Source organism: Megalops cyprinoides, chromosome 1 (assembly GCF_013368585.1).
Source record: "Megalops cyprinoides isolate fMegCyp1 chromosome 1, fMegCyp1.pri, whole genome shotgun sequence".
Lineage (NCBI taxonomy): Eukaryota > Metazoa > Chordata > Actinopteri > Elopiformes > Megalopidae > Megalops > Megalops cyprinoides.
In genome coordinates, this window is record NC_050583.1 from 51,242,576 (window position 1) to 51,254,744 (window position 12,169).

Genomic DNA, 12,169 nt, shown 5'->3' on the forward strand with positions numbered 1-12,169 from the left:
GTTCCCCTTTCTGGAAAAGAGAAAAAGAAAAAAAAACACCTGGGTTTTTCCATTCATGCAGTAGAGTTTCACATTACACTGACACAGGTGACATCGTCCATAGTGCACATATAATGATTTTTTTTTTTCCTGAACAGTAAATGGAAATAACAGGTCAACCAGGTCAGTCTGATCACAGGAGGCTTGTTGTGCCACCAGCCCGTACTGGAGCAGTGAATGCCCAATTAACTGTCAGGCTTGCATAACAATGACGGGACACAGTGTGCTGTCAGAACTAACAACTATCAAACAAATGGATGGGGACAGCCACAGTCAGTGACAATGTGAGTCAAAACAAACACAGCCACAGTGGGTGTTGTCTGGTGCAATCCATCTGGCAAGCTGACGTTCGAATGTGATTTTCTCCTGAGCGAGATCCACTAAATGGCTTTTCCTTTCAGCTTTGAAAGCTGAAGCTCTCAAAACTGAAGCCATCAGTGATCCTCACTTAGGTCCTCTGGTTGGCTGTGCGGATGACATGAGTGAACAGGACAAGGACCTGGAAGGTGACAGGCCTAAGGGCTGTGATGTCACCATGGGGAAGCCACAGGAGGGGACTACATGTATTGGCAGACCTCTAGCCAATCTTGGGGATGAACGTTGGTTGCTTGTTCCCAACCTCAACTGCGTGTAATTCCTTGTATATTACTTGTGTATTCGTACTTAAATGTAGCATGTACCCTGAATAAATCTGAACAGGTTTTAAGCTAGATTTTATTCACTACAAAGTCTCATGCATCATAGCTATCTGGGAACTGGAATCTGTTCATTTCATACCCGCACAAAAACAACAACGGCAAAAAAAAGGAAAGAAATAAGTATATACATATATGATAAATCACATTCTATGCCATAGTTTTCTCACCTGGCCAAAATGAGTGCCTTGAAAATGATTTTCACATTGCACATTCATTTGCATCCAGGGTGATGTACATAATTTAACTGTGTTTTTCCCAAAAATGTATCGCTTCCTTACACAGCAGTTAAAATACCAAACAAGAGCACAACAGGGGCACAAACATGCAATACAGACTCATCTTCTCAGTTTCTAGTTTTTCTTTTGTCATTTCAGTAGAAATTTTGACATACTACCACATACTGCATACTCTGAAATTCTTTCCTCTTTGAACGTTGCATACTCAATTCCCTGCTGGGGCACTGCTGTTGTACCTTTGGGCAAGGCACTTAACTCACAATTGCCTCTGTAAATATGCAGCTGAATAAATGGATAAAAGTGTAACCTATGTAAGCCACTCTGGATAAGAGCGTCTGCTAAATTACAATAATGCAATGTTAAGCAGTGCTACTGTATATTTTGCTGTAATATTTGCCATGAAGCATAATACTGAAACTGAGAAATCCTGCTTACAGTTAAGGACTATTTTCACTTGCTATTTGTCGTTGAAACATTTGACCAAAGGTGACTGCAATTTTTTTTTTCACTCCTGGGGAAATGCCGAGGTGATCTCAACGTTCTGTTTAAAGCAAAAAGAAAAAAAAAGAAAAGCAGGAAGCACCTGTGTTGTAAAGGGAAGCCTCTATTGTGTCTCAATTGTGTGCTAACTTTTCTGTGGAATTTACAGTTCAATCAGGAAGTTGCTTGATGGTATGCAAGCTATAATAATGCATTACAGGTCATTTTTGCCCCCCCTCCCCACTCCCTGGAACCCAACCAGAAGAGCTCTGGCAAAGACAGGACTGAGGAATCTTTCCACATTTACCTCGTCAGATACATTAAGTACAGGTCATACGACAAATTATCTCTAGAAGTATGCGTGTGTGTGTGTGTGTGCATGATTTTTTTTTTCCTTTGTATGTCTGAAAAAGCTAATCGCCATCCCCTGGGCAGCTATGACTGTGTCTTAACAAGGTGACCAGGAAGCAGTGCGATACAAAAGGAGGAGTCAGTGCAAGGTCTCTGGCTTGCCTGTTCTCACAAGATACCGAGAGGCAAGAGATGCCATCATCATTTGTAATGCCTTCAGAGGCCAAGCCAGCACATTATGCTGGTGAAAATGCATAAAGTAGCTTGCACAGCTCGCTGTCACAGAGATGACATTGTTTTTTAACTGTTCTCAGATAAGCCATACTTTCCACAGAAAATGCTTCTCAGCTGACACAAGGTCACAGATTCAGATGAACTTGTGGTCATCTCAGAGCTTTGAGAGCCATGAATGTACCGAATCCCATTCAGTGAGGCATGAGGGAGCATGCACACACACACAAACACACACACACACACACACACACACACACACACACACACACACACACACACAAACACACACACACACACACACACACACGCACACACGCACACACACACACACACACACACACACACACACACACACACCATAAACCTCTTCACACATTGCAAACATCCTTTCTCTTTTCAGAAGTCCCCAATAGAAATGCTGTAAGATTTGAAGATCACAATGTAGACAGCTTTCATTAGCAATAATAAATATTTAATTAAGTAGCAGATGAAATGGTATTTTGTTTTAATAAACAGGCTTGGTAATACACACCTTAGGCAGAGGAAAAATTCTCCCCGTGAGGCTTATAGGAGGAAACACTGGAAGACATATGGGTGGTATCTACCCTCACAACGCTTTAGTGTCATTCAGAGATTTAACCCAACCTGCATGAGTGTAACCTACTGTTTACGGTTTTATTCTCACTATCACTAGTTACCGTGCCGTCATATAATCATCACTACCTTCGGCTCTTCAACACCCATCATGCGTCGAAAATTCTCATAAAATTCTCGTGCACGTTTCATTCATAGATGAGATAATCATAACAATTTAAAACGAAAAACAAAATTCATGTCTGCGCTGATTGCCATGCAAGGAATGCGACTTTTAAGCCAGTTACCGCATTATGAGATTACAACATACGGATATAGAACAGGTGTCCTAAAGATGAGAGCAGGCGGAAGGTGATATCCGTTTTATCCCGCCAGGACATTCTTATTCAAATATTGTGTGCCTGCACGAGGATATCCAATCGTTTTGCGTTTATGGTAGCTCTAATGTCCTTTTAGGTCTATTTCAATCATAGTAGCCTATTTCATTTCATTTTGTAGAGGGTATACTGGAGCAAGAGCATTTTCTAAACGTAGGTCGGTTTATATCAAGCCGTAAAATAAAGTCTTTAAGAGGGAAGGAACCTGTGGTTCTTTCTATTCCGATTGCTAAAGATTAATTTGAATTTTCTCCCTCTTTCGCTAAAACGTACATAGCACTGACTATTCAAACGAAAACCTATGGTTTGTTGTGACTAATAGTTGATTCAAACGTGTAGCCTACTCACCCTCGTTAAGGCGGAGGCAAAGCACTGTCAACAGCGGTGTAGGCGGTCTTACCTAAGTCATGCCTTGTCAGTGTCCATATTTGGTTCGTGACGTCGCAAGCCGGAGGTTCCGTTCATATAAATCAGTTTCAACGGAATCCCCTTAGAGGAAATGTAGGCTCAGTCGCACAGGCGAGTGTCACACACTCCGTTCCTCACTCCTCATGTAATTTATCAGACTCAAATACATTTCATTTTCTTTCAGTGTTACGGCGACGTGAGCTGAAAAAAAAAAAAAAAAACAAGATGAAGGTCTCAAGCATAGACTGCCGCCGTCTAAGGAAAATTATAAAGAAGGAATGTGGAAGTTGCCTCATAGTGGATTGCCGACCGTATTTTTCTTTCTCCAACTCCAACATAAAAGGCTCCGTCAACGTTAACTTGAACTCCGTCGTTGTCCGGAGATCTCGGGGTGGACCAGTGCCTCTGCAGTTTGTCATACCTGACGAAAGGGCCCAGTATCGACTTCGAGAAGGCAGCATCTCGGCAGTCGTGGCTTTGGACGACAGGACATCCCATTGGCAAAAACTAAAAAAGGACAGCGTCGCACAGATAGTTATAAACACACTGTCGCATCTAGCAAGTGGGGCAAACATCTGTTTTCTTAAAGGTAAGGATCTTTTAGAGTTTGATTGAGAAAATGGTCATTAGGAATTCAATTTCTAAGTTATCTGTCGGGTTGAATGGTGTTCAAGCAGTAGACTAAGTGTATGAAAGTGGGTGCATTTTATCCTTCCAACATCAGATAAAATCTAAATTCATGTCGACATGTTCTGAGTATAAATTAGTAATCTGTACTGTTTTGTCTGTTTGGGAATGTTAACAACATTAGGGTTATATTCATGTCCACTGTGCGTCGTGGTCTGGGGGAATTTGTTCTGAATATATTCCAAAGGCGTGTTTCTAAAATTAATTTAATGACTGAAGTTGAGACAATAATGGCACTTGTCAAGGAGTTAGGAAACCATTTGAGAATTTTTTTCTGGTATGTGTAATATGTGCTGGTCAGTACCGTTGTTAGATCATTCTGCTTGTTGTAGCAACCCTCTGAGCAATGTGAATAATTGCACTCGGGATGTTTCAACAAAGCGATGAATTTTCAGCGTTCATAGCGTCACAGAGATGAGTCAGAACATAAGAAGCCTGAATGTGGTTGTGCATAGGTTTAGTCTGGTTGCTAAGTAATGTTTTTTTTCTTTTAAAATTGTTCACACTGCATATTCAGACATTGAAATAAAATGTCAGTTCGCAAACGTTTTTTTACGCTTCTGTCAGTTTGTTGCCAATTCATAATATAGCTAGTAATCCACAAACGAGTTTGTTTCCTAACTGAAAGGTTCGAATACCGTAGTATTAAGACGAAAAGTAGTATAGATACTAGAATACAACCAGAATGAATGTGTCATTGTATAGCACATTGCTACAATGAAGATATTGTTATGTACAAGTTCCACAGTGAAAGGGACGTAACACGATCCAAATAAAGCCGTGTTTTAATAATAGCGATCACAAGGTGCACAAGTAATCAAGACCCTGTGGCATAATGATGTTAGCGCTGTTAGCGAGGAGAGACTGGGTTTGCCTATCCTTATTGGTACGATACACCAGCTAAAATGTAATATAGATTCAGATTGCTGTGGTGCCATTCTCGAATGCAAGGATATTATGTCGGTGAAACTTTGCAGATAGCCTGTAATAGAGTCGCGCCTCTATAACAACAATAGGAAATGACATAATTCTTCATGGCGTTATCAACAAGAAGTCGACTAACTTGCACGTTATTCATTCTTTTGCTCGACAGGAGGATACGAGAACTTCCATTCCCAGTACCCTGAACTTTGCACAGAGCAGAAAACCATCCCGCAGAGCGGAACTGAAACCGAGAAAATACCAAGCGGCATCCACTGTGAGAAACTGAGCGCCTACCACAAACCAGATTACGATCAGGTACGGAGAGGGAAGCAGCGCCAGCTTCCTCATCTCACCCCCACAGACCCTATACCCTCTTCCCTTTACTGGAAACAGACGTTTTTAATCGGTCATCCTTTGAATGATTTGACAGAAATCCAAGTTCCAAGTTCTAAAACTGGAAGAGAAAAAAACATTTATATATCTCGAAGGGCAGAGGGTAGATTGTCACACCCTCCCAATTATACTACTGTCATCGAAAAGCTAATTATAGAAACACTACCACGAACAATAATTCCATAGTCATTTCCCCTCATATGATCGTTGTAAAGAGCCGAAATAGAAACCCGAAAATGAGAACTGACTATTAACCTCACTCTTTCTGTCCAAGGATTAATGTTTAGGATTTACTCCAGCATTCAAATCATATGAAAATCAGTCATTATTGAATTCTGACAATGACAATTTGAATCGTTTTTTTTTTTTTTTTTTTTTAACTGAGCCGCTCACTTGCGACCAATCACTGCAGTTTAATCACTGCCATAGCAACAGGCCCAGGCCTCCTTTCTAAATTTTGAATGCAGGAAACAGGAGGGTAAAATAAACAAACCTGGGCTGCATCTAGGTCAGGCTGTGGAAAGTCATGGACATAAGAGGCTGCACCTTTCTCTGGGTGAGGTGGTTTGATAGAGCAGTGGTGTCAGATGATGTCACTACAGAGTGAGTCACAAAGACTTCTTCATCTGAACGTTGTCTGAATGCATACATAGAAAAGAACCTTAACAGTCATCCCAGATTCTGGCAATAGTTCACTGGCACAGTCCATGCAATTTTAAAAAAATGTTCTTTACATAACTGAGCAAGTTGTTCTTGCATAATACAGTGTTAATGGCTTGCCCACCATTTCCCTCTGTCTGGCCTGGCTGTTGACATTTTTTTTTACCAGAGAAAACAGTAAACATTGCTCTTTTCAATCCTTGTGGCGTTTCGCCTCTGCTTTCGTAAATAATATTTGATGTGTGGAGACCTCCGCTACCTTCAAACCCCCCTACAATCCATCATCAAAGGTGCGACCAGTGAAAGATCTGGGTTCAAAGCCTTCCAGCTGCCATTAGAGCTACTGGCCCTCAGAGAGGACTACCTCTGATGACTGACCTTTTGCTCCTTTCATGGCAATATGGAGAGGTGTTAAGGTGATGAGCGCATTCTATACATTCTTCTTTTCCACCAGAAGTTGTGGAAGGATATCTTTCCTCAAGGTGTTATGAGAACCCATTTCCTTATTAGCAAGACAATGCTAACTTCCCTCTAACCTTCTCTCCCCTTTCTTTCAGGGCAAACCTGTGGAGATCCTGCCTTTCCTTTACCTCGGCAGTGCCTACCACGCCTCTCGTCTGGACTATCTCAGTGACCTTCAGATCACAGCCTTGCTCAACGTGTCCCGGAGAGACACGCAGCAATCCAAAGGCCACTTCCATTACAAATGGATCCCGGTGGAGGACAGTCACATGGCTGACATTAGCTCCCATTTCCAGGAGGCCATCGAGTTCATCGGTAAGTGCTTCCCACTCAGGGCTCTCATTGTTTTCCAAGGAAATTTTTAAAACAATAGTCTCTAAGGATGCGTGTTCATCCATCTGGCCACAGATACTGGCAGCCATCTTGTTGGCGGTCATTCCTATGGTGAGGTTTATTATCAGTCATAACAGATTGAGTTTTGTGGCTGTAAATGACATCCTTTTCTTTAGAAAAATGTAAGTCCTTAGTTTTGCTATATTTTCAGAGGTGCACCACTGTGATTCAGCACAGTTGCTGACAAATATGAAGCTATGCACCTTCTTGCCCAATGGCTGAATTATTCAGTCTTAAGGAGAATGAACTCTAAATATTAACTCTCACTGTTTTGTAATGGATTTAACAAGGTTACCTATGCAACAGCAAACAGAAATGCACTCCTTTAACATTACAGAAGGTCTGTTGGTAGGATGATGTTTTCTTGAAATCATTCAACTTTTTGAAATGAAGACTTAATTTGTCCTCTGCCTTCTATGAGTCTAAAATGGGCAAAGCTCCCAAGCTAATCCTTCCTGCCAAGCTTTCTTTGCAAATCCTACAGGAGGATGAATGAAATTGCTATCATTCATAGAAAAGCCTTTCACTCCCTTTTAAGTAAAAAAAACTATGCTTAATGAAGCCATCATTGCCAGCTAATCCTGTAGCTCCATTGCTGTGTGTATTCTTTGCATCAATAAATTAGGTTTCCTACCGATGGGTGTAAGCTGACACTGTTTATCTGTCACAGGTGTACAGTGCTTGCCTGGAGGTAAATTAGGAGGGAACTGAATGGGTGACAATGGAAGAATTTTAGACAATTAGGCATCCCATTATGGGTAAACAAAGATGTATCCGAGGAGCTATTTATACACCTGCACCTGCAGCAACGTTACCTGACCTGAATTTACGCTGCAGTCTGCAGTAGAGGTTGATAGGATTTGGCCCACCCTCGGGCTCTGGAGACAGCTGTAGTATGTGACAGGTATCAAGCCCCCAGAAGCCCCTCCAGAAGCGTGACATGACAAATTGTGGGCACGTTACAGGAGCACACTCATTAACACTCCCCCAGTGCTCTCCTCCGTGCACGGCGGGGCTCGGTGATTCACTCAAAGTGGTTTTTGAGTGAATTAGTGCCGTCAGTAACAATTAGGGTCGCTTCCAGACAGGTTCTCGCTGCGCTGTGTCGGTGTGAGAATAAATGGTGGCTGGGATTTTTTTTTTTAAAAAAAGGCTTTGCGTGGTAAGGCGAGTGGCATGCATGTGGCGATGTTTCACGCGCAGCTGTGCAGTGAGTCAGTCAGGGCTGCTTGGAGGTGGACTCTCAAGAGGAGGCGGGCTGTGTGGAGGACAGCGTAATGGGAGAGCACTGACCAAACAGTAGGGCTTCCTCTCTCTCTCTCTCTCATGCATTTGGGTGGGAGATGGAAAGTTCTGGAAAAAGATGCCAGGGGGGTGTCATGGTGGCATTCAGATCCCAAACTCTGAAACCCTCACTGTGGGTTTAGGCGTAGGAAGGCATCCTCCACCTGTGTCTCCACCTTAAAATGCTGTCATCTGTGGTTTTGACTGTGGAAAAGATAAAGTGCATGAGTCTGAATGCAGTCAAAATGAGAAGTCCCCTCACAAGATGTTCCACTCTGTTTCTCTCTCAGATTGCGTGAAGCAGGCTGGTGGGAAAGTGCTGGTCCACTGCGAAGCAGGCATCTCCAGGTCTCCCACCATATGCATGGCTTACATCATGAGGACCAGGAGGCTGCAGCTGGAGGAGGCCTTTGACTTCATCAAGCAGCGGCGGGCTCTCATCTCCCCGAACTTCGGCTTCATGGGCCAGCTCCTCCAGTTTGAATCGGAGGTCCTCTCCTCAACGCCTCCAAACACTGCTGCCCCCTGCAGTCAGGAAAGCGCATCCTTCTTCGCAAAGGAGTTCACCCTCAGCAAGAACTACGAACCCTCTGTGTTCACCTTCCCTACCTCCTTACTGGCCCCCATACCAATTCAGTGAATTCCAGTTCACCAATTTCATTTGAAACCCCCATTACTGCACTGCCTTAAATTGTTCTGCTTGACATCCTGTAGAATCAGATTACTTGAAGAAACAGAAACAAAAAAAAGGACAGGAATGCCTCTTGAACGGAGTGCACAACAGAGATTGCTGTAAAAAAAATGGACTGAGAGAAGCAATCTGAAAAGGATTACAGACAAGATTCACTTTGTCGCTTATCCCAGAAATGTGTAACCACTGACGCTGTTGCCTTTGATTTGCGTAGTAAATTACAGCACAGCAATTATACTGTAATATCTGCCTTATATTGATGATGTGGTGTTTGCCTATTCACAATGCCTGGACAGGCATTTCTAACTTATTTATTACGTTTTGTTTTTAAATAAAAGAGACTTCAGTGGAAATATTAATAAATTTCTTGCCAAATGTGGCATGTTGTGTTCATTCTTTATGTTTATCTTTACAATGTCCAATAGGCTTTAGCTAGGTATTGTCAACTGTCTTTCAACTAACAGTAAGTCTTATCATATCAGTTCATTATTGAACAAAACCGAGTCAGCTTCCTGACTCTGGGAATTATGGAAAGAGGAGGTTTTGTACACAACACTTTCAGGTCAAACACTATTTTGAACCCGTACCCTATATGCCCACAGAAGCATGACTCACATAATCTTATCATGACCATGTTTGCTGTTTCCAATCAAGGAATCTGATGAATATCCTCTTCAGCCCACATAGTTGTTACAGCTGTAATCAGCCTGGGTTAAACTATGGTTGGAGGTCATTGCAAAAAATGCAATTTTTTCCAATGGGGTTCTAAGGCAAACTGTACACTGACCTCTGTCTCTCTTTCTCCTTTTTATACCTACTGTGAGGTTGCAAAGCACGATGGCAGTTATTTTGTTGGTATCACACCCATGGAGGGTTTGGAACTGCACATCATCAGCTGTATTAAACACGTCTGCATTGCACACACAGGTTAAATATAAATTGTATGAACATAGAAATCCAATCCTTGCACTAAGCAGGTGGTGCTTCACCTAAGTCAGATGAGGTACCGAGTGTGAAGTGTTGTACTATGGAGCAAAAAGATGAAGTTGACCCAAGTGTTCAAGGCGAAAGACAACCCGTAAGTCATATATGAAACAAAAATAGGTCTGCTTCCATGTAAAAATTAGCCAAGTTATCAAATAACAAATGATACTTGTAATGTTCCCCTTCACTAAATTCCTTCAACATTCACGCCAAAGGTTCCCATGCCATCACAGGATGACAAGGTGGTTGGTGTATTAACCATATCTTTATGACAATTTCAGTATCCTTCTATGAGGCAAGTCATGACTTGTTCCATGCTTGTTTGCTTGATAATCCAATACGATTAATACACCTCAAACGTAATACTTTATATTATCTGAGTCTTACCCAATAGGATTTTCCAGGCACGAGAAAGATATTAAATGTAATAGGAGAAACAACGACATGAACTTAGGATGCCTATACAATAGTCTGTAACAGTGAGAGACCATCAATATTAATAACGATGCTAGAATCTGAGTTTACAAGACAATTTGTGTGAGCACATATAGCTACAACATAATCACATTTCAGCTTCAGCGGCAGCAACTAAACGTATAAACACTGGAAAGATCTGGAAAAAGAATTACGGCAACAGGACTAAAAATAATAGTTCCGCTCTATGACTACCGAGCTGATAGCTGTGGGAAAATGCAAGTCCAGCGTTCACTCCCACACCTCTGAAGTTCGGGAAACTGCTTTCTGAAATTTCTACTTTCTCACTCCAAAGCAAAGAAACTGCTATTCAAAGTATTAGGTAGCCTAATACTGTCCGTAGGATGCTAAACAAAATAAGGTGGTTAAGAATACATTAATAAGATGTGTCTCGTCTCTATGCGATACGGAGTGTTTCTTGTGAAACTGATCAGGTAAAGGCGTTTTAATACTCAACTAGTTCAGTTTAAAATAGTCTACAGTCACTGGGATTAACAGCATCGTCATCAGAAATATCCTGATGAAAACGTGTAATTATAAGAATATCATATATTCTAATCATCACTGTCCATTCTGTCAGCATAGATTTAGCTGACCTTGTAGTCATCCAGAGAGGATAAGCCATTGTAACGTTAACCGTGTTGTGATTTAGTGAGAACTGTCCTGAGAACCCAGTAAATTCAGGCTGAGATCGTGTTAGCCCCATGAAATGCACACTACCCCATGGCTACCGTGCAGCAGTGCCACGCTTGTACGACTTCCCCTGTAGTTGTCGTAGTAGCAGAATAAATGTGGTCACTGTACGAAGTAAAGTCAGACTTTCTCAGTATCCCTTAACGTACATGATTTTCTCAACAAGGTTCGCTAGTTACAAGCTCTCCGTTTCCACTCCCTACTGCCGCTCATCACTTACAACCTTGCTACTACTTTTCAGCATTGTTTTGACGCTGGGCTTTTCCACTCCCAGAAAATACCAACGTTAAAATATGCGGGGATTACAAGAGCAAAGCGTAAAGCCACACATTCCACTGAATAAGTAGTTTAAAAATAAATTAAATGAAACATATGTAGTGAAATTCATATGAAATACATCGTAACCATGACAAAACCATTCAATATCTCATACAAAGAGTTCCAAGTAATTTCTTTTTACCCTGTTGGATGCTTCAGCGATGCCAATTGGCACACCCCTATCGCCACATGTATTTGTAGTTTTTTTTTTTGTTTTGTTTTGTTTTGATGCGCTTGCTGCAAACATGTTCGGACAATTAAAAGTCGAATTATTGGATTATTATGCAATATTTTTTAATGGAAAGAGACTCTTCTTCAGGCGCAGTGGGTGTCTACTACCATCTAGGTGTAAGCTATATCTAGCTGAAGACTTCACCATGTGCAAATGTTCAACAGAGGTAGGGTAACTCTACCTAAGTAACCAAGAGAGTGGCTGGGGTAATCATTTGCTTAAGATACGTTGTATGTGACTGTCAGTTGGCTAAATAAACTAGGGCTTTGACAACCGCGATGGTCCACTAACTAGGTTCTAGTACCGTTCCGTTTTCACAACTTTTTTCAGTATGATGGTCAGCGCTTACTTAAGGCTTATCTTAGCGCTTATCTTAAAGTATTGGCTAGCCACTAACTGATTATGCTACGTTTGATAACTAGGCTACTGGAAAGTAACTAACATTAGTTACCAATGCATGATTTTGAATGTGTATTGGGTGAACACTGCACAGATACGTAAATGGCTGGATCGAAAACTGAAGCCTGTACTGGGCTCACAGAATAAAGTGAGCTATC

General features: G+C 41.7%; 1 protein-coding gene across 1 annotated transcript; it reads left to right on the top strand.

Moving 5' to 3' along the window:
* Positions 1-3,516: 3,516 nt before the first annotated feature.
* On the top strand, positions 3,517-9,275 carry dusp5 (dual specificity phosphatase 5). The gene is made up of 4 exons (XM_036543289.1): positions 3,517-4,006; positions 5,198-5,343; positions 6,639-6,858; positions 8,511-9,275. Exons 1-4 carry the CDS (start codon positions 3,643-3,645, stop codon positions 8,858-8,860), a joined length of 1,080 nt encoding a protein of 359 aa, XP_036399182.1. The 5' UTR covers positions 3,517-3,642; the 3' UTR covers positions 8,861-9,275.
* Positions 9,276-12,169: the final 2,894 nt, after the last annotated feature.

Bases quoted from the DNA above. Each gene is read 5' to 3' on its own strand.
- dusp5 (XM_036543289.1), top strand. From the start codon at position 3,643: ATGAAGGTCTCAAGCATAGACTGCCGCCGTCTAAGGAAAATTATAAAG. The intron at 4,007-5,197 runs GTAAGGATCTTT...TTTGCTCGACAG, and splicing joins AAACATCTGTTTTCTTAAAG to GAGGATACGAGAACTTCCAT. The intron at 6,859-8,510 runs GTAAGTGCTTCC...TTTCTCTCTCAG, and splicing joins GGAGGCCATCGAGTTCATCG to ATTGCGTGAAGCAGGCTGGT.